Source organism: Lutjanus erythropterus, chromosome 10, assembly GCF_056507025.1.
Source record: "Lutjanus erythropterus isolate fLutEry1 chromosome 10, fLutEry1.hap2, whole genome shotgun sequence".
Lineage (NCBI taxonomy): Eukaryota > Metazoa > Chordata > Actinopteri > Lutjaniformes > Lutjanidae > Lutjanus > Lutjanus erythropterus.
Window position 1 is genome coordinate 20,682,387 of NC_139326.1, and position 25,443 is coordinate 20,707,829.

Here is a 25,443-nt window from a genome sequence, read left to right on the forward strand (position 1 = left end):
TTAATCCATAAATATGTATCCATACGTTTTGCTACCTGCTTTTATGTTATAATGTAAGGCAGCAAAAAACATTTATTTTCATTACTGCTTAATCTGTTATTTATTGATTGGTCTAAACAAGATATGTCTACACTCATGCCAGCAGCTCTGAGAAACTGTACAGTGATGGTTTGAGCTCAGTGTCAACTCATTTCATGTTAGCATGCTGACATTTGCAGATTAGCAATGAATAAAAACTATTTGTGAGGATGATGGGAATGCCATTAGTTTTGCAGGTATTTGAGCATACGTTGGGGATACTGACTGGTGCTAGAGCCTGAATTCTTGTCTGATAATTTTTGCAAAGTTTTTTTTTATTTAAAAAATACAGATTAAAATGAATCTAAATTAGAAAAATCACCCTATTCATTTCATTTACACATTGACAAAAGGCTACCCTCAAATCCCTCCACAATCACGTGTGCTTAGCTAGATAACCTACTACGTCACTATGTGGCATCCATAACAGCACACTAGTTAGCTATGTATTACTGAAACATACCGGCCAATTAGCCACATTATTATCCCAAGTTAACAGATACCCTTGTGAGCCACAATAGATTGTTTTGGAACTTTATGAGCAAGAGACGCTGACATGCCCTCCACCTCAGAAACCACCAGTGAAAGTACAGAGGGTGAGGCTAACACTGCTAACATTAGAAAGTTACACCTGCTGCTCACACAGCAGCTACAAGCAAGCACAAACAAGAGAAGACCCAAAGATATTTAAATGAACAGGCTTATATGTAGTAGGGGGTTGAATGTTGAAGACCCCTGTGCTACAGGAAAAGGAAAATGAGGAAACTGCTCACTCTAATGCATTTATTTACACTGACGAATCTTTCGGGACTCTGCCTTCTGCAGAATAAGACACAGCAGTCACCTGACTGGCATTAATACCAACGAGGACAGGTGCTACAAATTAGGGTTCTCAGCTTGAGAGGACAATCTAAGGGTGGCCTGAGACCAAACACAAGCCCGCTACAAGAAAAGTCAGGGGATCGTCAAAGTCATTAAGATTCATTCTCTCGGGATCATGAAAGTACGTTCAAAATTTCATCTTAATCCATCTGATAATTGATGAGATATTTCAGTCTGGAACAAAGTGGTGGACTGTGCTACATTGCCATCCTCAGGGCCATACCACTGGCATGACTGAAGATGTCAACAAAAGAGTGAAAATTCCCATCACAATCTCAAAAGGCCCCAAAGCAGTATCCTCAAATATCTTGTTTGGCCCACAACCCCTCAGTTAATTGAATATACTGAATGTTAGAGGCCTAAAGAAACCAGAAAATATTCACATTTGAGAAGCTGCGGATCAGAGATTTTTGGACATTTTAGATTTAAAAAAAAAAAGACTCAAAAGCAATTAATTTAAATTTGAAATAGTTGGTGATTAATTTAATAGTTGATTAATAATTGATTAATTGTGGCAGCTTGAGTCCAAAGCTACAGGCTAGACCGATAAACTGTCTGATATTAGCATACTGCAGATATATCCATGTGTATCAGATGATGAGTAATAAGACATTGTAATGCAAGAATGCCAAAAATGTTTGAGTACTTAGAAATGTGTCTCCATTAGCTAGTTTGTCCACATAACTCTACAATACAAATATCAGCCTCAAAGATCCAGTATCTGTCAGGCTATAAAACAAAGAGAGGCAGCAATCCTCATACTTGAAAACGCAGAACTAAAACCAACCAAACATTAGCCATTTTTGTGTGATTCCATTTGTTAAACCATTAGTCAAAGAAAAACAGTCAATTAACAAATAAATTCAGCACGATCATACCAGTTATGAAAATGTGGCTTTGGACTACATCTCCACAAACATGTATCACACAATGGAGACCAATCTTGTCCCAACTGTTTGTGTAATAGAGAAAACACAGAATATAAAGTCTCTGAGAAAAAAGGCACAGTGTGCACAGAGAGAGCCTGTGAAGTAATGCGGTGCGACCCGCCCGCTCGGGGAAGACATTCTTGTCACAGAGCAGGAGGCCTAAGGTGAATTTAACATTGACCTGGAACTAAAGGTGGAGTCACGCAGGGTAGAAAGTTCTTAGAAACCGTCAACTGTCAGCGCACGTGTACCAAGAGAGAACACCTCCACGAAAACTGGTCTGACTCCGCTCTTTCAGCATCTTGTTGAACATGAAAACATTACACAATGTACACATACTTCTACCATGCCTGTAAACAGCTCTTCTCCTCCCTTCCTCCTCTGACAGCCAGCTTCAACTCAGAGCACCCAAAACACAACCTTAAGCTGCGCGACTTGAACTGCTGTTTAAATATGAACTGCTATGTGTCTGTTATGAAGCGTTTGGATTTATGGGTTAGTGTGAAAGAGAGACTCTATTGACAGTGTGGTCTAAGCTGTGGCTGCACCCTGGCAATTTAGTGTGAATCACTTGGCTTCGATTTGTTTTTTTTTTTCCAAGAGGATTACACTGACAAAGAGAAGGTCAAAGTACAGAGAAAATATGAATCGGATCTGTTGTGTTGAATCTGATGTGGCTCTGAACCCACCTTAACTCCACAATATACCGGTAATGATGCCAAAATCTAATTAAGGCTCAGTCAAAAGGAGGGCAACAACTGTAATATTTGTTTTTCCTCTCTGCATCACTGCAGAAGTTTAGCTGAAATGTTTCTTGGAAAGCAGGCTCCTTTCACAACAACTTTAAATTAAAGATTAAACTGAGTGGGTGCAAGTAATTTTTATTAATTGCTTTTCAATAGTTCTACAAAGAGTGTATCTAAGGTATGAACATGGGTGTGAGGAGCTGCATATAAATACTTCTCGATTTCATTACTACTTTAGCACATTTCAAAGATAGGTGGGTATGTTTTTAAACAATGTAGGGATGGGAGAGGGAGAGGCTGGCGACATGTTTCTTATCACAAAGGGTGGTCAACAGAAGCCCCAGACTGTGCACTCATAAAATCACATAAAGCCTCAAGGTGTGTAAAAATAGGGAAGTCATTAATCATCGTATCTTATCATAATACAATTTCATATCTGTCGTGTAACCTTTATGGCTAGACAAGATACTGCAATCGGTGTACTTACAAATAATAAGCACCTGCTGTGTAAAAGCACTGTGTTACATTTTCCCAGCGAGGCTTTTAGAGCAGAAAACAACTAAAAAGAGAAGGTAGCGGCAGACTCCGGCGTTCTTCTCCTTTCTCACTCCTTCTTATCATCATATGGAGATTAATCATTAACTCACAAACCCATTCTGGCTGCATAAGTGTTATGTGCTTTTACAGCGTATGTGGGCCATAGATACAGTCCCTTTAGTGCAGGGAATGTGTAGTATAAAGAATAGATCTGAAGATCAAACTTTAACGTTTTCTAGATGTAATAACAGGAAAATATGACAATATAATGGTATCCATAATGATGGCCATACAAGAAACAGTATCACAGTAAAGCTACTTCTACTCCACCTTATTCTATTGGGAAGTATTGCACTTTTACAATATTACAGTATTTATTTGACTGTAACTGTTTTAGATAATTTTAGACTATTTTAGCTCACAAAATATGACATTTTCTTGTAGATGGAGCCCAACTGATACTGGGTTTTTGGAGCAAATGTTGATACTGATATTAGGGAGTTTAAAAAAAAATCAGCTTGTATTCTTCATTTAGATATATTAAAAAAAATCAAAAATGTCATTGGGGTACTGAAATAGTAAACTTTCACAAGTATATTTAATAAAATGAAACACAAATAGAAGACCTGAATTAAGAAAAATGATCAAAGATACTATAAATAAAAGCAATCTGCATTATGCACTGCAAAAAATGGACAGACAACATATATATGCATACCCCTTCATGTATCAATAATAATAATGTATTAATAAAATATATAATAGTGTATCACCCAGAGTGTTTTTTTCTGTACTGAGTATTTTTACTTTTGATGCTTTAAGTCAATTTCACAAAGAAAGCATATTTTTTTTTCCTAAGAATCAGTTTGAATACAGAATTACTAATTGTAAAAAACTGTATTTTTTACTACAGTAAAATATACCTATTTTTCAAAGAGCTCTTGTTATTCTTTCCACCTCTCTATGTTGACTGCGCCTATGTCCCAGTGTTTGTGATTTTTGTTGTTGGAAAATAGTTATCTATCACGTTGACAAAGGAAGAGACTCGCCCTGAAAAAGCTGGCGGGGCCTCAGTGGCAGGAACACACACTGCGTGTCACAATAATTGTCTGGTTTTCCATTGCAGATGCATATCTGCAGGTGGACAGATCAGGTTTATTTACCTGCGCCCGTCTGAATCAATCACACCATCCACGGTTAAATAAAGGCAGACACAGCAGCACAGTGACAACAACAGCCTGGCAGGACAGACGGAAGGGACCCGAGGCACTTCTGAGATGTTTGGGTTAGGCTGCTCCCAACTTCTTATTGTTGTTGGGCAATGGAGCGCTGGCGGCAGCGCGCAGTGCGCATGCCCAGCTGTCGACCCGCCTTGTCTTACGGAAGGCTCAACAGAGTGAAATGAACTCGCGTGATTAACAGCAAAGTAATTAGACTCTTGTTGGAAGAGGCGCTGTGGGCCAAATGCTCCCCTTTTCTTGGCTTTTCCAGTTTCCCACACTGGTTCAGACCGGTGGACAGGCCACCATACAGCGTGTCTGAATCGGCGCTATTGTGATACTCTATCGGATGTGGAGTCACACGTGTAGCAGCTCCATTCACTCATTTAGTTGCGTGCAAGCAGTGGCAACAATGTTACCAGCACGATAACACAAAATGTCATCCAGCTGTGGTGAAATACAACATTTACGCACAGTAATTCCTGGCAACGCTACATGAAGACTGCGTGCAGCTCGTTTAAATACAGACATTTCTGTGTTCACACTTACCAGGCCCGCTCCTCCTCAAAATGCAGCCTGCACAGACGCTCACCACAAAGAAATGCGTGAGGAAAGTGACTAAACAAGATAAAAAACCCGGTCGAAAGGGAAAACACGCAGTGGCAGCGGGTTTTTTTAACCAGACAAAATGTACTTACCAACGAAATAGGACACCACAAGGGGGGAAACGTGCCGTTCCTCTCCGCCTCCACGCCTCTATCTCTATCTCTGGCTGTATTTTCCCAGAACCAGCCGTCCTTCTCCGTGGGCAGCGTCGAAAATGTCACCCGGATTCCAGCAGTGGCTGTCGGTCGTCCCTCCGGAATGGTTGCCCTCCCTCGACTCGGAAGACTCATGCGACCATGTTGCCCTGAACGTCGCCTGCTGCTGCTCTCATCCGGGCGTTTAAGGATTGAGCCGTCGACTCAACGCTGCTCAGGATGACAGCTATGGGATGAAGGAGGGGAGGAGAGGGGGGAGGTTAGTTAGCGTGAGACAGGCAAGGAGAGGAGGGAGAGGAGAGGTGGTCAGTACGGTGAGGGCATGTCAGACCATATAGGGGGGAGAGGGAGAAAAAAACAATTAATGTGTTGTAGATTTCTTTATAAAAGGGAACAATTCCTTAAAATGCATTGAAGAATGTCTTAAAGCAGTTAATTAAAATAAAAGTATCCTTTATTACTCCTAGAACGGGGAAATCTGCAGTGTTATAGCAGCAAAATGGGATAGAAGCATCAATAAAAAGCAATACATAATTAAATAAACAGAAAATATAAAGAAGTGTAAATATTTAGACAAACAGTATAAACAGGAGGAAATCAAAATAGGAACAAATATAAACAATAGGAAATGTAAAAAACAAAAAAAAAAAAAAACAGGAAACAGTAAAAACAAGAAACAGACTCAACAGCTGAATTTACACGATGATTTGAAACAACATCTGCAACCAACGTGGTCTTTAACAACAGGAATGTTTATTTCCATGGTCCAAGCTTTTCTCACATGTGCAGGGACTTACCCTATAAGATAAATGTACCTTTAGAAATAAAAGACCACTTCTTCATGCATCTGATAATACACGGTACAGTGACTGAGTGTACCTTCAGATCTAGTTGAGCGCAGACACACTGTCCTGTTCCCTTCCCATTCAGTAGTCTGCCCTCACTGTGGTTTATTTCAGTGTTTGAGACGGAAAAGGGTCGCGTCGAGCAGAGGAATCCGTCTCTGTCATTTTGGTGAAAAAAATAATGGGTTATATGACCAGAATTTGCCTTGACCTCGCCCTTATTCTGCGCCTCAGAGGTGAAAACGTGGGTTGCGTGTCAACAGTATGATCACTGGGTCGGTGGTAATGTTTAATCCGTCAAAATGTTGCCTATCTATTATGGCTGTGGCCACGTGCGCAAGGCATAAATGTGTTACGTAACCGGCGCAGCCAGTCAACAACAGTGGGTGGGAGAGAGGAAGGAGGGGTCGTTTGGAGGGTAATTAAACCAGCTTCCACTGTATGACATACATCTACAGTACAAAAAACAGAGAAAAGGCAGAGATTTGTTGGTTTAATTAAAATATATAAAATAATTCTAAAAATTGGAAAATGTTTTTTAATTTTCCACTTAAACTTCCCCTTAAAGGCACAGAAGTGGCTCAGTACATTACTCATGGCATGATTAAAGGGACAGTTCACCCCAAGATCAAAAATACATATTTTACCTCTGGCCTTTAGTGCTATTTAGCCATCAAGCTTGTTTCGGAGTGTTTCTGAGTTTTTGACATTTTGTTCATAGAGATATGTCTTCTCTTGAATATAATGGGACTTAATGGCACTAAATGGCTTGTGATGCTCAAAGCGCCAGAAAATTACACTTGAAACATTCAACAAAATGCATGTCTTTGAACTGCGAGACAAAGCTGGACTAAACCAGAATGAACCCATACAGGCGCAGGTAAACACAATCAGACTCTCTTTTTCAAGAAATCACGACCCACTTACTCAAGATAATCCACTGACCTTGTGAGCAGTTTAGGAACTATTTTCTCTCTAAGGTAGAATCTACTGTGGCTTGTCTGTTGGCACGAGTCAAGAGCAAGAGTCAAACTGTGCCAGGTTGATATGCATTTCCATTACCACTTTTAATACACTTAGCTAGAGTAGCACCCAAGGTGGAGACTTAACTCGTGTGCTGGAGAAGAGTAGAGAGAAAGAGAGAAAGGGAGTCTCTGCATGTTTAGTTTTAAGTACTTTTGTAGCTTCTAACTGAATCTCTTTGGTTTGAAGTTTAGTTCCTCTCCTGTGTCACCGTTTGTTCTTACAGGTATCTGCTTTATTGTAACTTCATCCCTTTCAGCCATATAGGAATCCTGTTAAGTTTGCACTGATAAAACCCAAAAGTTCCTAAATTACGCTGCTTAATAATAAAAGCATTTAGATAACAAAATATGGGACTTTATTGCAAAGAATTTATAGGGAATTAAATGCTTATCCACTGTTTTACAGTTACTCAACTTGAGCTTCATCAAGCTTGTCCTCAGTTACGAGACACATATTCAAGCAGGTAGCCCTGTTATATTGGAGATGTAAATCCATGCTGTGAAGGTCTGATGTGCCGAGTCAAACCGTGTCAAACCAGGCCGACACATATATATGGAAAATGGGTATACTGGAACAGTCTTTTTACCGTAGAATATACCTGAACTGCTTTCTTTTAATTAGACAGAAAATAGTTCCTACATGAAACAACACACAACAAGGTCTGTGGATTATCTTTTTCTGGAGAGAGACATTGCTGTTGACTTTTCAAAATTTTTTTTCCATTTTAAGTACGACAAGCTGAGTGCCATTTAGTTCCATTATATTAGAGAGAAGGCAGACATCTTTGATTTTGGGGTGAACTGTCCCTTTAAGTGTCTTCAACATTTAATAGAAAAACATCCCATAGCCTATAAAATTTAATGACAATGTAGGAGCACTGTGTGTGATCTGAGAAATAATTTCCCTTTTGAATTGTATAAATGCTGTGTCTTGTTGAGACATGACTCTATTCAGCCAGTGGTTGGGTGGAACAACTGACTCTCGCTGACTCTCACCCACGCCTGGCTGGGTCTACCTTATTATTCCACACTGGACTTAACAAACATAAAAAATGTTCTCAACCTACACAAGGCCACATATTACCAGACGACACTAAACAGTGGTCAGCCTGTTGGCCAACTCTCTTCACATACTCTGAATGACAAATCCAACAGAGGCTTTTCCTGCTATCATAATCCTGTGAAATCTTGTAGGGTCTGAGCGCAGATTTACAATAGAGCTCTTTTAATGCCCACTCTTATGAAGATAAAAGAGCAATTTCTATATCAAATGTCGTTAATGTTTTTTCTAACATTTACAAATAATGTCAAAGACAACTCTATCCCCTGAAGGACTGGCCAACACTCACAAGCAAAAATCACATTATCAGAGCCGTAATAATCTGGACATTTACTGTACATTGATTGACAAATAGCTGTGACACTGACAGCTTTTTTGTTTTGGTTATAATTTCTTATACAGTAATATTTATATGGCTAAACTTTAATTTGCTCTTAAATCTGAAGCAATTAAATAGGAACCCAAAAACAGAATTCAGTTTAAATGTCAATATACTGCAAAGATATAATGCAAACAACTCTAAGCTCTATAGTTTCTGTCTGACCCAAACTCCACTCTGTCTTGTTGCTTCAGTTACTTTTAATGCTTGTTTATTTTGCACATCTTTATACTTCAGGGGTACATATATAATGTAAAATATTTAAAGTTTTAATATATCTTTCCAGAGAAAAAAATCTGTATTTTTTATATGGGGGTGAACTGTCCCTTCAATCAAACCCTGACTACTAGTACCACTAGTTTTAAGTTTATCTGACTTCAGATGATTTACCACCTAATTTACCCTGCATGTATATACAGTAAGAGGGCTTGATTTCCGTTTGCTACAGCGCCAGCCTGTCCTCAACAGAGATTCAAATCACCACAAGCCACACCAAAGACTGCCCAATTTGCTTTCTGGGTCTATGACCAGTTTCATTTCTTTCCATTGCATGTTTTCATTTATAAGGATAATGCACAGTCAAAAATTTCTGTAAATGTGCCAGTGTTAGCCAGCTGGATAATTTTCAACTGCAGACGAGATGTTTTGAAAGCAACGAGACAGAAGATATTCAGAGCAACAACAAAACATTAGTACCATAATGCAGCAACGATATCCACTCTGTACTCGTAGCCATGCACAAATGATTATAAACAGACATATAGAGCAGCAATAAAATACATTAATAATATATGAGCATCATAATGTTGACCTTGATGCATTATTAAAAGATGCAGTTACAAATTAGTAAAATCATAAACTTAACAAATAAGCCATGATGCAGAGATTTGTAAGACACAACTATAGAAGTTCATACAACATGTATAGACATGTTTCAAAAACTTCAAGACGTCAAGACCACTTTTAGAAAGATGCATCTGGATTAAATTGTGTCTGACAGATGTGGAGGTTGCGTGAATCACATAAATGGATGATTTCTAGGTCTCATCTGTGATCTTCTCATCAAAGTCGTCCTTTCAGTTTTTGAAGATGACCCAATTTTATAAAAAGAGCAAGACTTTATTTTCTTGTCTCAAGCGTAGCGGCCCTGTTCAGAAGTTTTTTTTCACAGCGGCACTTGTCAACCAAACACTTAAGGGTCAACATCTTGTGCCTCAGATGTACTGTTGGCGCACTGACAGTCACACAACAAATATCACAGCTTCATCACAGTTCCAGGAAATTGATCGTCTTTGTTCTTGCTTTCCTGGAGTCTTCTCATACCACTTTGAGTTCTGGTTGGCAACAATACTGTTCATTGTACAGTCTGTGTTGTTACAATGAACAACCATTGTTGTTTTGCAGCAGATCACATTTGTTGCTTTATTCTCAGTGACAGCCCACTGTGATTATTTCTCCTCTGTTACTGAAAAACATCACGATCAACAGAATCGTGATGTTTTTCTTAAAAAAAGAAAAAAAGCTTTTGGAGTTACACAATGAACCTATGGATTGGCAAACAGACCACGTATGTAAAAGCCATCAATTAAGTAAACTGCAGCTTAGCTTTTGTCACGCAGGATAAAGTGTACATTCTTTATTAGTCTCGTGTCCAGGCAAGCCTAGTTGGGAGCGGTGTTTACCACATTTTCTGCATACACTCCCACCACTCAAACAAACCTTTACTCTAAATGCGTCACAACCTAATTATGATTGTGAATTACATGATATGAAGTGTCATTTTTGATTTGATCAGTTTATGATGCATTCAAGATTTTCTTTTTTCTCTGTTTCTTTAATGGCTTTATTTACAAATGTTTCACACTTTATTCTCTCGAACTTTCAACACCCATCTGCTGGAATCCAATTGCATAACCCCCACTACTGTGAGCGAGGTTGTTAAGTTCTTACAGTTACCATAGTGTCAGTTTCTGTATGTATGTTGCTTGCCATGGTGATTGTAAAGATAGCTGGCTTTGCTAACACAAGCCGCATGAACTTTCAGGTGGCAGCATAACAAAACAAAAACGCGCTGACAGAACACTGACATGATCTTACAGACATACAGCAACGTTAGCAGTCTTTTGGAGTCACGTTCCTGGGCACATGAAGAGTCCAACAGTTCTCCCTCTACATGTTTATCACATATGAAGCCTAAGCCTTATGCCTAAATTTTCCCACCCACCTTTTTATCAATATAATGACAAAATGTTCACAATGAACACACACTGTTAAACACTGAAAATAATATAAAGTTTTCTGTGTTTGTTATTCCTATTTTATATATAACTAGGCCCTATCACTTCCTTGAGGACAGGGAAAATATTATGGTTGTGATAAATTGTTGAAAAAGTAAACACTGACTTGAAGCCTGCAGGTTAGAATAAATTCCTGCAACAAGTCTCAAAGTCATGTGCTTTGCGCTCCTCCAACCACAAGCACCTTTCACTCATTCTGTCACGTATTATCATATCAATGTAATTTGTTGGAGACGGGCTTGTGACAGTGACATTTCTTCCCATGTGTCCACATTGTTTACCCTGCCCCTATTTTCTTAATCAGTCAAACCAGCAAGCTTCAGACCAAAATCCTACTATTTTCCCTCCAGTTTGGACTCATTTGCTTTACATGGTCTTAATATGATTTGTATATTTTATTGTCAGAGGACACTTGAGACTCAGTTTTCACTTTCTCAGCATTTTAAATGGACTATGCGCAATTTAGTTAATGCACCAAATATTTGCCTCCATCTTGTGGCAAAGCAGGGTATAACTTGTGACACTGACTGCTTTTCATTTTTGATTATCATGTCATACTGTAATATCTATGCGATTTATTCATGCAAATTATCTAATACGAGCCATAGAAATTCAATCAGAAGTGGTGATCATACAAAAATATAAGTTCAAAGTTTGGTACATGTGTGTATTTATACAATATATACATAAATATATCTTGTTATTGTTTAATCTGTATGAAACAGTGTGAAAAGCTTTACAGTGGGGTTATGTGCCTAACTATAGCTTTAGAGATGTTGTTTTTGATACCTTTGGACAGAGTCGTGTTAGTTGTACATTGCATTGACCAGCCAATTGCTTTGTATGTATGTATGTATGTATTGGGGGGGAAAAGGCTTTTTTTGTAAATTTCTAACTTTTCCATGTAGATCATGAACCCCTGAATATAAAAATTACTAATTGAAATCTGTTGAAAAATGCAGATGTTTTTAGGCTTTTAAATAAATACATACAATCCAAAGGCCAACGAAGTCTAATACACTGAGAAATCAATGTCACACTACTCCTTTAACTTTCACCTTTTTTGTGTACTGACACTGTGACCTGTGATCTCCCAGTGGTGTCATTCAACAATTGGACGCCCCATGCAGAAAATCTTTTTCCAGTGTGTCATCTTTCTTTCTTCCCCACATATAATGACATACTAATGCAGCTTCTACAACCCGCATGATCACCTGAACAGATTACAGCTGTACTTTTCTCTTTTCGCTTCAATAACTTCATTCCTTTCATCTTAACGGTGAATTGAGAGAATGCACTTAATTATTTTATTTTATTTTAATGTACTAGTCTATATTTTTGCTGTGTACTTACTGCAGATCTTTTTTCATGAACTTATTCTATTTCAAGCTACACAATGAATAACAAATACTCAGCCGTGGTGCCTCTTCTTCATGAGCAGAGGTATGTTCAGTATGTGCAGCCTGTACAGGACAGCCTATCATTCATCAGCTGTATTGTCTACACACACACACACACACAGACACACTGCCCTGCACCCCCCGCTTCCTGGCGCGCACGCGCACACGCACGACGTACACACGCTCTACAACACACACACAAACATGGCGGCCTCTGTTTCACCGCTACGCTCCTCCTTCAGGATTTGTAGCCCGTTAACGTTACACCATCACTGCTGCCGGGCCAAACTGCGGATGCACAGAAAATGCGAGACTCAGAGGAGACATCTACACCAGTCGGCGACGAGGTAAACAGCGTGACGTTTAAAACACCGCTATTTTATCTTTTAATGTCCGGCGTTAGTTTGGGGAGGGACGAGCGATCGCCTCAGCGCCGGTGAAGGCGTGTGTGCCGTCACGTGTCTGAGGACGGTGATTGACAGCAGGTTTCACCGTTCACGGTAGAGAGGGACGGTTTAGAGGACATCCCGTTAGCTGGGAGGTTTATTACAGGTCTCATTAAACCATAGACCGAATATTTAATTGGAATAAACCGACAATGCTGTCAACAGACGTGTGTGTATTATATAACTCGCCGCAGTTTCGCCGGTTGTAGCTTAATGTTTTAGACGCTACAGTGTTGGTTTGGTGCCGCTGCTGCTGGAGGACGGTTTGCTAGCTATGACTTAATGATTTAATCTTCTTCACACACAGGTCTCTGATAGACCTCCACTATTTACAAAAGAAAATGACCAAATAAAAATTGTGCAATTTCCCCCACACAATTTGCTTGGTATAAACCTAGTTAAATATAGTTATCACTAGGTTTTTTAAAGTATTTCGTCTCAAACTAATGTATTTAGTTATAATACAGTAATGTTATAATTTATCCTGTGCCAATAATACTTATTATTATTATTTTATTTTGTATTATTTCAGAGAATGACTGGTATTTACAGGGTGGGGTAAAGTCAAAGGGAGATTTATTAATTCCTAGCAGATGTGAAGAACAGGGAGGATGGTAGGTTACCAGGGGGGGATCCATTTGGGGAATTTTGCAAAACGTGGGGGATATGATGCCATTTAGCACTGGAAATACATATTAACATGTAGAAAAGACAATGGTGACTGAGGAAGTTTAGGTAAATGCTTGCAGCAGGATGCACAGGAGTTGTAGTACAGGGCCTGCAACTAACTTTTTCACCACCTTCCATAAACTAATAGTCGAGGACAGTGACATGGTTATGGCCGCCACACTAACAAGGCTGCCTGCAGATGTGTCTGCAGACATTTTTTTTGTTTGATGGTCTTGTGAACACAGCAAAAGAAAAACAGTGAATGTTCACATTTGATACCCTGGAACCCTGAGTTTTAGGTATTTTTGCTTTAAAACGATCAATTAGCAATAATCAATCATTTAAGATTAATCGCATATCAAAATTGTCGCCAAATACATTTCTGTAAATCAGCTAACATTAATTGACTCACGGTCTCAGCTTTATTTGGAATAATGTAGTATATGTCTTTTGTTTGTTTGTTGTTTGTCGTGTGTGGTTTGTGCTGTGTACATGCATTCATTCATGTCTTTATGATTTACCCTTTCAGGCATACTGCTGTGGTGATTTCGGGGACAGAATTGGCTCGTCAGCTCCACAGAGAAATTCAGCGAGACGTGGAGGAGCTGGTAGCTCAGGGCAACATGAGACCCCACTTAGGAGTGGTCTTAGTGGGGGACGACCCAGCCAGTCGAACCTATGTCAAGAACAAGACCCGCGCAGCCAGCATCCTGGGTCAGATATGGGCTTTGCATGCATTCCTGAACACTGTATGCATAATGAATATCATGCAGATCACTGAACATAGTATAGACCCAACTTAAGCTTTTACATTTTAGGCATGCATGGACATAAAGACACACGTGGATAAACACGTTTTTCATGAGGAAAACTAATGTGTGTGTGTGTGTGTGTGTGTGTGTGTGTGTGTGTGTGTGTGTGTGTGTGTGTGTATGTGTGCAGGTATTTCCAGTGACACAGTGGTGCGGCCTAGCTCGGTCTCCCAGGAGGAATTGCTGGAGCTGATTGACAAGATGAACCGTGACTGGAGGGTCAGCGGCCTGTTGGTGCAGCTGCCACTTCCCGGTAAACATAGGCGGCACAGCTGCAGAAGAGTTTTCCTCACTGACATCAAAGTTAAACAAATGAGCTCCTCTGTACAGTTCGATTTGCATCGATTGTATTTGTATGGTTCTTTCCTAACAGGAATAAGTAACTGTGGAGGAAGCTATATGAAAAGGTGGCTTTTGATTAAATAACTAAATTTTCAATTTTTGTAAAATTCCCGTTTCTCCACTTGATTTTTTTAACTTGACTGGCGATATTCAAAACATCCACATACAGTATGTTTAGAATAGCACACAGTCCTAATGTATGATGTAGTGGTCAACATTAAGTGTATGTACTGTGCTTTATTATATCTAACATCAGTGAGTATCTATCCCACCCATCTCCCCTCTTTAGAGCACATCAACGAGAGAGCAGTATGTAACGCCATCGCTCCAGAGAAGGATGTGGATGGTTTCCATATCGTGAATATCGGTAAGCTGTGTCTGGACCAGAGATCCATGGTGCCTGCCACACCTGCAGCTGTCTGGGAGATCATCAAAAGAGCAGGTAAACCACAAAAACCTCCTCAGCTTCATGTACATATATATTTTAATCAACCAAGTGTTACTTAAAATGAGCATATTTACAGTAAATTACTTTCCACCAAGAGTGCTTTCTGTATTTCAAGCCCTGTCAGGGTAATTTGGCTCTGTGATGTATACCATGATCATATTCTGTTTATCACACCTCAGGACATGTTTGATCTTTAGTTACAACATTTTTAAAAGTCAACCATGGAGTCAGTGCTGCTGTCTTTTCATGTCTTGCCCACTAGATGGCACCTAACAATCATTTACCCACCCACACATTTAAATCCACCGTACAAATCAGCCATTAGGTTAAATATTCTGGCAATTAAAGGCTCAGTATGTAAGATTAACAGGGATTTACGAGCAAAACATGACATAAATGTAATGTGATTCATAATTATGTTTTTTATCAGTGTGTGATCGCCTCAAAATAAGAATTGTTGTGTTTTTGTTACCTTAGAATGAGCTGTTTATGCAAGAATTAAGAAATACTATGTGTAAAAAAATAATATGAGAAAATTCCCTGCTGGGAGAACTTCTCTGTTGCCTTACTGATCAGACCAGGTGGAGGGCGCTGTTTTTTGTGTGCAAGCAGACCTAAACCCTCAGTCACACTGTAAATCCGCCGCTGATGAGGTTCCTGCTGAGTGAATTTTTTTTACAGTCTTTCAGTAAAAGTTTACATTGCTTTTGTACCCACTAACAGAAAGCAGAGATAAAGAGTCAATGAGAGCGTGGGAAGGATTCTTGACAATGTTGGTGGATTGTTTTTGGATGCAGTGATGATCATGATGATGTTAATGATAAGTGCCCTCTACGGAAGAGCAAGAAACCCTGATGGCTGTTTTCACTATCAGCAGCTATCTATCAGCTATCAGAGATTTTTTGCAATTCCCATACCAGTGTGTTGAAGGGTGCTTTCTGCTGTCTGTTTTGAGAATTTGTTGAGAATGGGAGGTTGAAGTTTTTTCTCTCTGCATCAGCCTCTGCACACACTACTGGGCTTTTTAGGTAGAGAGGAATGGTTAAACAAGCAATTAAGCCATTATTTATTCAACATATTAATGGTTAAAATATGTCTAACCATTAATATGTTGATTAAGTAGGCTAATTTATTTTTTTCATCTTTCAGAACAATTTGAGGCTACCTGGACTCTCAATTTTAAACTGAGTTAGAATGTGGATTGGGGCTGCCTGAATATATTACTGTTATTGCACAAACAATTAATGTAAAGTGTGACAAACTAACTAAAGAGGTAAATAAGTGAATAAATTAAATTTCATTTCAAGATTCGTAGAATATGTTTGGCAACTGGACATTAATATATTTAATACAATCTTCACCAGCAAACTGAGTTATCAGTGTAATTCTAACATAGACATACACGTCCTCCCACTATCAATCATCAGTGACCTTTATTCAACTGACAACAGATGTGGTAATTGTCACAGGCGCGACATTGTGGTGCCAGGCTGTGGTGCAGCTGGCAGAATAACCTCCCTCCACATGCCTGTGTGATCAGTCAAAGGTGAAATGCCCCAGGCACTGTGTGTATTTTAATTTTCTGTATTTATTCAGTATTTATCAAACGAGTTTGCACGTTGCCCGCTCAAGTTCTTGTTTGTCTCAGCTGAGCAGGAGAGTCAATCAAGCATCATTTATGAAAACTATTTTCTTCAAAAATGTGTTTGTGCAGGTATTGAGACAGTGGGAAAGAATGTGCTGGTCGCTGGTCGCTCCAAAAATGTTGGAATGCCCATCGCAATGTTGTTGCACACTGATCGCAACCATGAACGTCCCGGAGGTAAGTGTGTGAGTGTCTGTGTGTGTTTATCTGTGTCTGTGCAGGCCAGTCAGCAATATAAAATAATTGGAGTACTGCTCTTTGTTGCACCATCTTGGCTTTCCCTAGAAAGAAATTTGATGTGCAAAGCTTTTGTCAGGATGTGACCAATAAATGATGACTCCCCACCTTTTTTAATAAAATAACAAAAGCTCGAGCACGTCCTGCCGGAAGAGATCAAAGAGGGAAAAATCAGGGAGTGTGAAGGAGAAGGCCGAACAGGGCGAGACTTTTGGCATTGTGCACTGCTGGCAGACGGATCAACTGTCCTAATAAGGGTGTAGGAAGAAGGGAGGGGATTTGGAAAGACATCGCATGGAATTTGCTGTTAAGATGAAGCAACAAGATAAGTCTGACCTGTCAGAAGTATAGCAGCATTACAGGTCGGATCAACACAAAGGTGTAAACAACTCATCGCAGCTACATGCAAACAAAATATTCACTCAAGTAAGAATTGTGTGTAAAAACTGCGGCTGTATTACAGGATCAGTAGAGTTTTCAGCTGTCAAAGAAGAGTATATGAAGGAATGTTTTAAAGGACCAGTCTGTTGGATTGAGTGGCACATAGTGGTGAACTTGCAGCTTGCAAACATCTCGTGTCACTCTCCCCTTCCAAGTGTGTAAGAGAACATACAGTGGCTGCAAGACCCGCATAAATGCAAATTGTCAGTTCTGAGCTACTGTAGCAACATAATGGTGCAACGTAGCAGACTCTGTGGAAGGACTTGCACCCTCTGTAGGTTTAAAAGGCCCATTCTAAGTTGATTAAAAAATTTAAATTCATATTTCTAGATGATTATATACTAATGAAAACATGATTACGGATCCTGATTTCTGCCATATTCTGCCAATAAACAACCCTAAAACTAAGTCCAAAGTTAACTAATCACATAAACCCATAGAGATTTGATCATTTCATGATCATTTAATGAGAAACAGAAATCTTAATTTCAACCATTAAATCATTATGAGTTCTGCTTTCTTAAAGTAGCAAATGAGAATTCAATTAAATAAGCTTTTCTGCCATATTTAGCCAATAAAGCCCCAATATTACACACTGTAGTAAAAGTTTGAAATACTGAAAATATGATTTCTTCTTCTTTGTTAAACATCAGACAATAAGCCAGCAGCCAGCTAGTTTAGCTTAAATGCAGAGTGCAGTTCTGTATTTTCATTTTCCTGTTGTTAAATGCAGAAAAGATACAGGGAGAGAAGGGGATTAAATTAGTAATATGAATACGAGTTCCTGGCTGGAATTGAATAGGGGACTGTGGTCATCCTGTATTTTATATGCAGTTCCAGGATTTCAGGATTTAATGGAACTTTTGTAATGTATTTTTATGTATTTTGTATTTTGTGTCCTGCATTTTAAGCCTTCAACTTGCACAGTTATAGCGTTTAAGCTTGCACACACAGAGTACCAAGGGACCTTTAAAGTTACCTTCATATTTAATTTTTTTGCCATTTGCAAAGCCAATTGTCAACACGCCAAGTTTACTTTCCACTTTCCAGCTTGCATTTTATTAAAATCTTAAAAGATGTTAAAAGTGGATTCCTAACAAAGCCCTGCACAAAGTGTGATTTCAAATCTCATTTGTAGTTTATATCAGATACCATCATTGAAGTAGCATGTTTTGCATTGTTGAAACTTAACACTGTTACTCTCTACTATTCCTTGAAAGACAAGGCTGTGCAGCACAGTAACTGAATGTGCAACGATGCACAGTGACAAGGTTAAGAAGCTAAAAACAAGCACTTGGCATAACTGTAGCAAATACTCCAAAATGTTTGACTTCAAATTATTGGGAACGTTTTAATAATAAAGTTTTAATGGGTTAATTCTAGGGGTCAGTTCTCCCCCACCTCCCACCCACACAACTATTCTCCCAGGTATGTGGCCTGGAGGTGTGACGTGCTGTGACTTGCCTTTCCTTCCCATTCATTCTTATCTTCCTTGACGTCCTCCTTGTGAGCTTCTCTTATTTCCCGCTCCACACCTGTGTTCCTGGTCATGGTTTAGTTATGACTATGCAGGATGTCCCCACTCATCTTAGATAAAAGATTAGGATTACTTTCTTCATGTGGTTTTCCTTATTGCACAATTACTCATTACATCAAGTGTTGTTAACCCACTGCCACCTGCTATGTACTGTTCTGTTCATCACGGTTTTGATTGTTTGAAGAGAACTTCAGGCTCAAGAGAGATATAATGAATAAGATAATAATAAACAGGCTACCCTTATGAATATTTTTATACAATGCATACACACAAATTAAACTCATTATCCCCACCAGGTATAAGGGGATCATGTAATTGCTTCTGTGTGTGAGTGAGTAAGTGAGTGTGTGTGTGTGTGCTTGATGACTGGACCCACATCTTGTCCAGAGCTAATCCTCTAATTCTACTGGACTGATCAGCCAATTTTATTTTCCCTGAAAAACCTTGAAAACCTTAAAAAAATAACTTTTATGCCTTTATGTTTTTATTGCTGGAAGCATTATGTTTTCAGGTCATCCCATTCTGGTGAATGCGACATCTGAAGAACGCTGTGAGGGAATTTCTTCAAACTTGACACAAATGTTCACTTGGACTCAAGATTAACTGAATGGATTTTGGTGGAGGTCACAGTCTCACATCTGGCAGTTGTGGTGGCATTGCAGTAGGTGCTTCATCCTCTGTTGCCTGACGGAGATCTGCACTCTACTGAGTGGACTATTCTAGTTATTTTTTCTTTCTCTTATCTTTGTTTGCCCCTTGTCCTACTGAGCCATGCAGATAGTTTTAAGAGAGTTTAATTTTATGTGCTGTGGTTTTTGAGATATCTTCCTCCTGACACCAGCTCAATCCAATGGAGATGAATGGAATTTTGTTTTTACTGCTGGCAGCACTAAGAAATTACATACCCTGAACGAGAGCTGTTTGCTTGTCTTTTTTACAGGCTCATAAAAACTTCCACACTTTTGCTTTTTACTGCAGAGTGTAGGTAAAGTGTGATCAGTCAATTACTGTTACCTTCTGAGCTGAGTCAGACAGATAAATTAGACGGGACAAAAACAAATGCTATTGAGGATAATAGATTAGATTGGATTAACTTCCCTGCTCACAATTGTGAAAAATTGACAGATTAAATAATGCAATTAGAGAAAACCACCAAGATGCATAAATCATAAAAGGTGCAGATTTTATGTTTAAATGTTACCTAAGCTTGATTTCATTTCAGTATTTTATTTGACATGAAGGACCGCTGCTAAAGGATGGCCACAATTTTATAAACTGCCGATTAAGAAGTCTTTTTGGTAATAGAGTTCCTCTGCTCTTCTCCCCTGAAGGGTAATGTTACATTTCATAGAAGTGTAATATGATTATCTGGTGCTAGCTGACGGATATTTTAGGCACCCTGAAAGAAAAATCAGTGTCAGTCACTATAACTGTCTCTGGCAGCAGTTCAGATGGACTGTTCCTTCAATAATAAGAAATTTCAAAAGAGACTTTTCACGGTAATGTCTGAATTATCCTGAGTAACAATGTCTCTGTTGAATTTTTGATGCATATTTTTTCACAGCTTTAAGTATTGGATATTACATTTAATTCACCAACATTGTATGTAGTAGAAATCTGAGCGACAATAATCTCAAAACCTTGGGACATAAAACCATCTTTAGAGGGGGGAAAGTAATAATATTTGTGATTTGATCGTTCCTCTCAGGTGACGCCACGGTGACCATTGCCCACAGATGTACACCAAAGGATCAGCTGAAGGAGTTAACTAGCCTGGCTGACATCATTATTGCAGCTGCAGGTAACTACACCCCAGACAAGACTAAGACCCGCAGCTGTCTGTCTGTTCTTTGACTGTTTAAGAACTAATTACCAAAGTAACACATCTGATACTGAGAAAAGTTAATGAGTAATACAAACTCATGCACAGGGCTTCATGACATATCAGGCTGCTTTACGGCTGCAAGTATAGGCCTTTTCCATGGCAGCCATTTTGACATAAATCGTAGGGTAAACACAAGTGTTACCAGAAATGTTTATTATGGTCCCATTCCATTAAGGTCAAACAGAGTCCAGATACTTCTATTACGCATGCTATCTCACTGGAAAGTCTAAATGGAATGGTACTTTTATTATTTTCGATCTATTAAATGACATAAAATTGTGAAAAATGTCCATCATAATTTCCTTTACATCCAAGGTGACTTCTTCAGATGTCTTGCTCTGCTCAAACAGCAGTCAAAAACTCAAAGATACTCAGTTTCAGAGGTAAAGATAATCAACAGATTCTCACAACTGAGAACCTTCTGGAACCATTTTTACTAAACAAAATTCCTTTAATGATTTATTGATTATTAAATAGTTGCTGATTAATTTTTAGGATCAGTTAAGACATGAATCAAGTAATTGTTTCAGCTGTAGTCAGCTTACATATTTGTACTCGGCTGTAATCTTTTCTAATTATGTTATTGGTAGTTGGGATCAATGCTAAAATGATGCCCGTTACCCAGTTTATTTCTCTGTGTTGTCATGTAGAGCATTAGTTCGTAAGTTGGAAGTGCATCCCTGTCGGTGTTAATACATTTGATCTGTCACTGGCTAATAGAGTTGATATAAATTATTTTTCAGTCAGGTTTCTGCCTTTTTGATTTTTGAAAGAAGAGAAAATGATTTCTCTGGCTTTCACATGAGGTTTCTGTGGGACAGTCTGAACCTTACTCAAAGTTTAACCACTTTGCGAAGTCAAATGGACATATATGATTCTACTTTTTATGGTGTTTCTGGAGTATATATTCTTTAAACTACCTTTAGATGCTGTTTTGTTATGTTTGAGCTGCCATAGAGGGAATTATGTAGTGCAGTAATGCAACCAGGGGAAAAGATTGTGAAAGTGTTTACCAGAACCTCACATGAAGTGATGTCGTCTGAACTTAATCAACAGGGAGATTTCAGTATATTTACTGTTACTCAGTGGTCACGGATTAAGGCTTTCTTGAAGAACAAAAGTGATCTATGGCAGCTGGAATGTGAGACAATCAATTCTGGACAGGAGTATCTGTCAAAAGACTCTTAAGTAACTATGTGTGCCTTTGGGGGTTCTATGTTGTACTTGCTTTGTAATAAATAGGCTTTTTCCGGATGACTAAACGCAGTTCTCTGGGAAGGGCATCTCCTTTTCCTGTAATCCAACTGTTTGGTTTCACTTTTGGAAATAAGGAACTGTAGCTACACTGTACTTTATAATAAAGTGAACCCCAGCAGTCCAGTGTACAACCATAAAAACTGTTATCACTGGATCAACTGTCACCCTGGATTTGGCACGCGTTTGAGTTCAGTACTATTGAAATTACAGGGGTAGTTCCGACCAGATTCTCACAATAACACTAGCATATAACGCTGTTTTCTCATTGGAAAAGGCTGTCTGACAGCAAGGTAAAGCTATGAAAATATTCTAAATATAGAGTACACACAAACTGATATAGATATAGACTTTTATTAGGTAACTAAAATGATGTTTTTCTGTTCACAGCCACATTCCTTAGCTTTCTGTACTGGTACTCTGCTGCTTTTCCAAACCCTGTCGACAGCCATCTACTGTAGGGAATACACTAACTATGGATAAGTGCCTCATACAGTTCCACTTCAGATGATATGAAATATCCCTTTAAGTGTATGGAGGAGATTTAATTGTTGTAGTTTGTTAGTGGGATGGTAAACTCAGGGTGTAATTTGGGGTTGGCGTGTGCTATATATGAGCAGTGATATTTTCTAAAATTAAATCTTGTTCTTAATTGTTATTTGACTCAGACTTGAACCCATTGTTGAGTAGCTATAATTGAAGTCTGAGGAGTTCACCTTCAAAGTGGGGTGGTTATCAGTATAAACATACAATGCTTAATTATTTCCTTCCTTGTTGACAGTCAGCCGAGATATCGTCTTATTCTGCTATGGTGTCTTTTCAATCTGAGGTGAAGTGGTAATTGTCACGGTATCCCACTAGATCCTGTGATTAAAAGAAGATAACAAGCATCACTGCGGAAAGAACGAGACAGCTGCATAATGAAACCTGCAGAACATCTATTTCTGTCCTGATATGGTTTATTTACTGCATATTACACTGGTATGGTGGTTAGGGATAGGTGGGTAGGAATGTCATGGTGACTGCAGATCAGATGCCTTTCAGCCAGCCAACCAAACATTGCAGAAATATTTGCCTCCTTGTGTGCCTAAAACCCTCTGGTTCACTGATCTAGCAGTTATATGTAATTTAATTAATTCAAGTAATTTCATTAATTGTAGTTTTGGGAATATGTGACACTAAAGCACAACATTAACAGACATGAAAAAGGCCTGAGGGCTGATGGAAAACTGCTGTTATAGCCAAATATTTGGCTATAAACACGAGAGTTGCCGGACTACTGCAGACTTCATATAACCCCACTTCAAAACCCCCCAAATTATTCCTTTAAATTCATGTGTGTTAATCAAATTACCACAAAACTTGGGGCCAGGTAGTTCTCCCAAGGGGGACGAAATAAGGGGCTCAACAGCTCATTTTTGCCAAGTGAACCCCAAGCAGATTAATCCAGCCATGATGTGTCCATGGGTTGCAGTGCTGTAAATCTAACATTGTCACCCTGATAAGGTGTAAGTGAAATAATTCCCTGTCCCTGGTTTCTGTGCGTAGGTGTTCCCGGGCTGATCACAGCAGATATGGTGAAAGAGGGCGCAGCGGTCATCGACGTGGGCATAAACCGCATCCAGGACCCAAAAACGGGGAAACTCCGTCTCATCGGTGATGTGGACTTTGAGGGTAAATAATAAAAAAGTTCGTTAGGATTTTTGTCAGACAGGAAGGTTTTCGCAAAATGAAAACATCAGATATGAAAGAAGTATTTTTACTTAACTAATACCAATATAAAAATTTTTAAAAAACTGGTTTATTGTGTCAAATTTTCAAACCACTTAGTATTTGTTTTACCTTGTTTTGCCTTTGTGAAAATATCTACTCTCACCACCACTATTTTGAGTGATACACACTTAACACTGACACACAAATAAAGGATTTCTGAGATCCACATTCCGTTCACGGTATATAATGTTGTTCCAAAGAAATAAAAGTTTAAACAGATTTAGACCTGTTGAGCTTTGTCACGCTCTAACTTTTTGTGTGACTTGTTGTAGGAGTGAAGCAGAAGGCAGGTTTCATCACACCTGTTCCTGGAGGCGTGGGTCCGATGACAGTCGCCATGCTGATGAGGAACACTGTGACTGCTGCCAGAAACGCACTGATGCATTAAACACACACACACACACACACACACACACACACACACACACACACACACACACACACACACACACACACACACACACACACACACACACATTATGAAGCTATTTGTTTTATTGAATGATATCCAGAACCAACAGTATATGCATACATGCACACATATCTACATCAGTTCACACACTCACACACCAAACATCTAATACACCTTTATTTAAAAATCCATGAGCTCAAGTCTCCATACCTGCTGGGAAACTTACTTGATATATACTTTGTTTATATTGTGAATTTGTTCATTTATTTATTTAAGTTATTTATTTCAGAGTTCACTTTTTAAAAATTTAGATTAATATTTTTTCTACTGAAGTTGTTTTGGTTCATTTTTGAACATCCAGATTCACTGGAAAATTAATATTAATTAATAAAACAATGCTGTGCCAATACTGTTATTTCTCAGTCTTTTTTTTTTTTTTTTTTTTTTTTTTTGCATGTACCTTTGTTGGACAGTTGGTAGAGGAGAGAGGGGTATAACTTGCAACAGTGGTCCTCAACTGAAGTCAAACTGTTGACATTGTGGTTGTGTAGCACAGGCCCCCCTTACTGATACCTGGTATCAAAGAAGACATTGTCACAACACATTATGCTGCTTATTAATCTCCCTCAATGTGTCTGACCAAGGGAACTAAGGGAAGAAAACAAAATATAAACTATGGTTATTTCCCCTCTGGTTGTCTAGTTTTTCACCAAACAATAGAATAATTTGATGCTACAATCACAGAAGCATTCTACAACTTACTTTAAATTAAGGCCACTGCTGTGCTTTCTTCAAGAAAAAAATCCTTTTCTTTTTAGCCACTCTTCTGCCCTGGCTTCAGGGACTGAAAGGTTAGTAATTTCTTCCACTGCTTTTGTCTGAACTGAAATATCTCTTGGATAAATGTCAAAAAATGTTGGACTGATATCAAGAATCCTCCAAGGATGAATCTTTGACATTTCTTCCAGTGACACCATGTGGTTAAAAGTTCAATTTGTGGTTGCCTGGTGGCTCAGTTGGTGGAGCTTTCACCCCATTTGCTGAGGGTGTAGGTCTTTGTCATTGAGGGCATGGAAGCCCAAAAGATAATAATAATTTTTAAAAAAGTACAATTTGTGCAACGCTTTGGTAGCTGTAAAACTAATAACATTTCCATCAGCCTCAGCTGTACTCTGTGTTCAGTGTTAAAAAGCAAATGTTACACCTGCTGTCCATGTTAACATTTTTGTTGATGGTATTTTTGCTTGTAGACATTAGCATTCAGTTACGTGTAGCCTCATAGAGTCCCTAGTGTGTCTGTTGTAGACGCTTTGTGTTGTTTTGTCACGTGTCTCTGGAAAACATTGATTCGACAGTCACTTCTTTTAACCTGACACTGACTGA

The 25,443-nt window shown here is 38.8% G+C and overlaps 2 protein-coding genes across 4 annotated transcripts in view; one reads left to right on the plus strand and one right to left on the minus strand.

Moving 5' to 3' along the window:
- Window positions 1-6,299, minus strand: part of slc20a2 (solute carrier family 20 member 2) — a 55,947-nt gene extending 49,648 nt beyond the window's left edge. The window contains exons 1-2 of one of the 3 annotated variants that reach the window (XM_084728624.1): window positions 6,033-6,299; window positions 5,091-5,379 (exon numbers count right to left, since the gene is read on the minus strand). The gene's annotated coding sequence lies outside the window, so the exon portion shown is untranslated. Of the gene's footprint in view, window positions 1-5,090; window positions 5,395-6,032 lie in introns of those variants that run through there. The other 2 variants (XM_084728620.1, XM_084728621.1) reach the window with 2 other exon arrangements.
- A 6,046-nt stretch (window positions 6,300-12,345) lies between these two features.
- On the plus strand, window positions 12,346-24,467 carry LOC146320382 (bifunctional methylenetetrahydrofolate dehydrogenase/cyclohydrolase 2, mitochondrial-like). The gene is made up of 8 exons (XM_084728625.1): window positions 12,346-12,506; window positions 13,804-13,988; window positions 14,217-14,339; window positions 14,718-14,870; window positions 16,591-16,698; window positions 20,445-20,537; window positions 23,424-23,549; window positions 23,921-24,467. The coding sequence occupies exons 1-8, from the start codon at window positions 12,364-12,366 to the stop codon at window positions 24,034-24,036; spliced, it is 1,047 nt and encodes a 348-aa protein (XP_084584751.1). The 5' UTR covers window positions 12,346-12,363; the 3' UTR covers window positions 24,037-24,467.
- The last annotated feature ends 976 nt before the right edge of the window (window positions 24,468-25,443 follow it).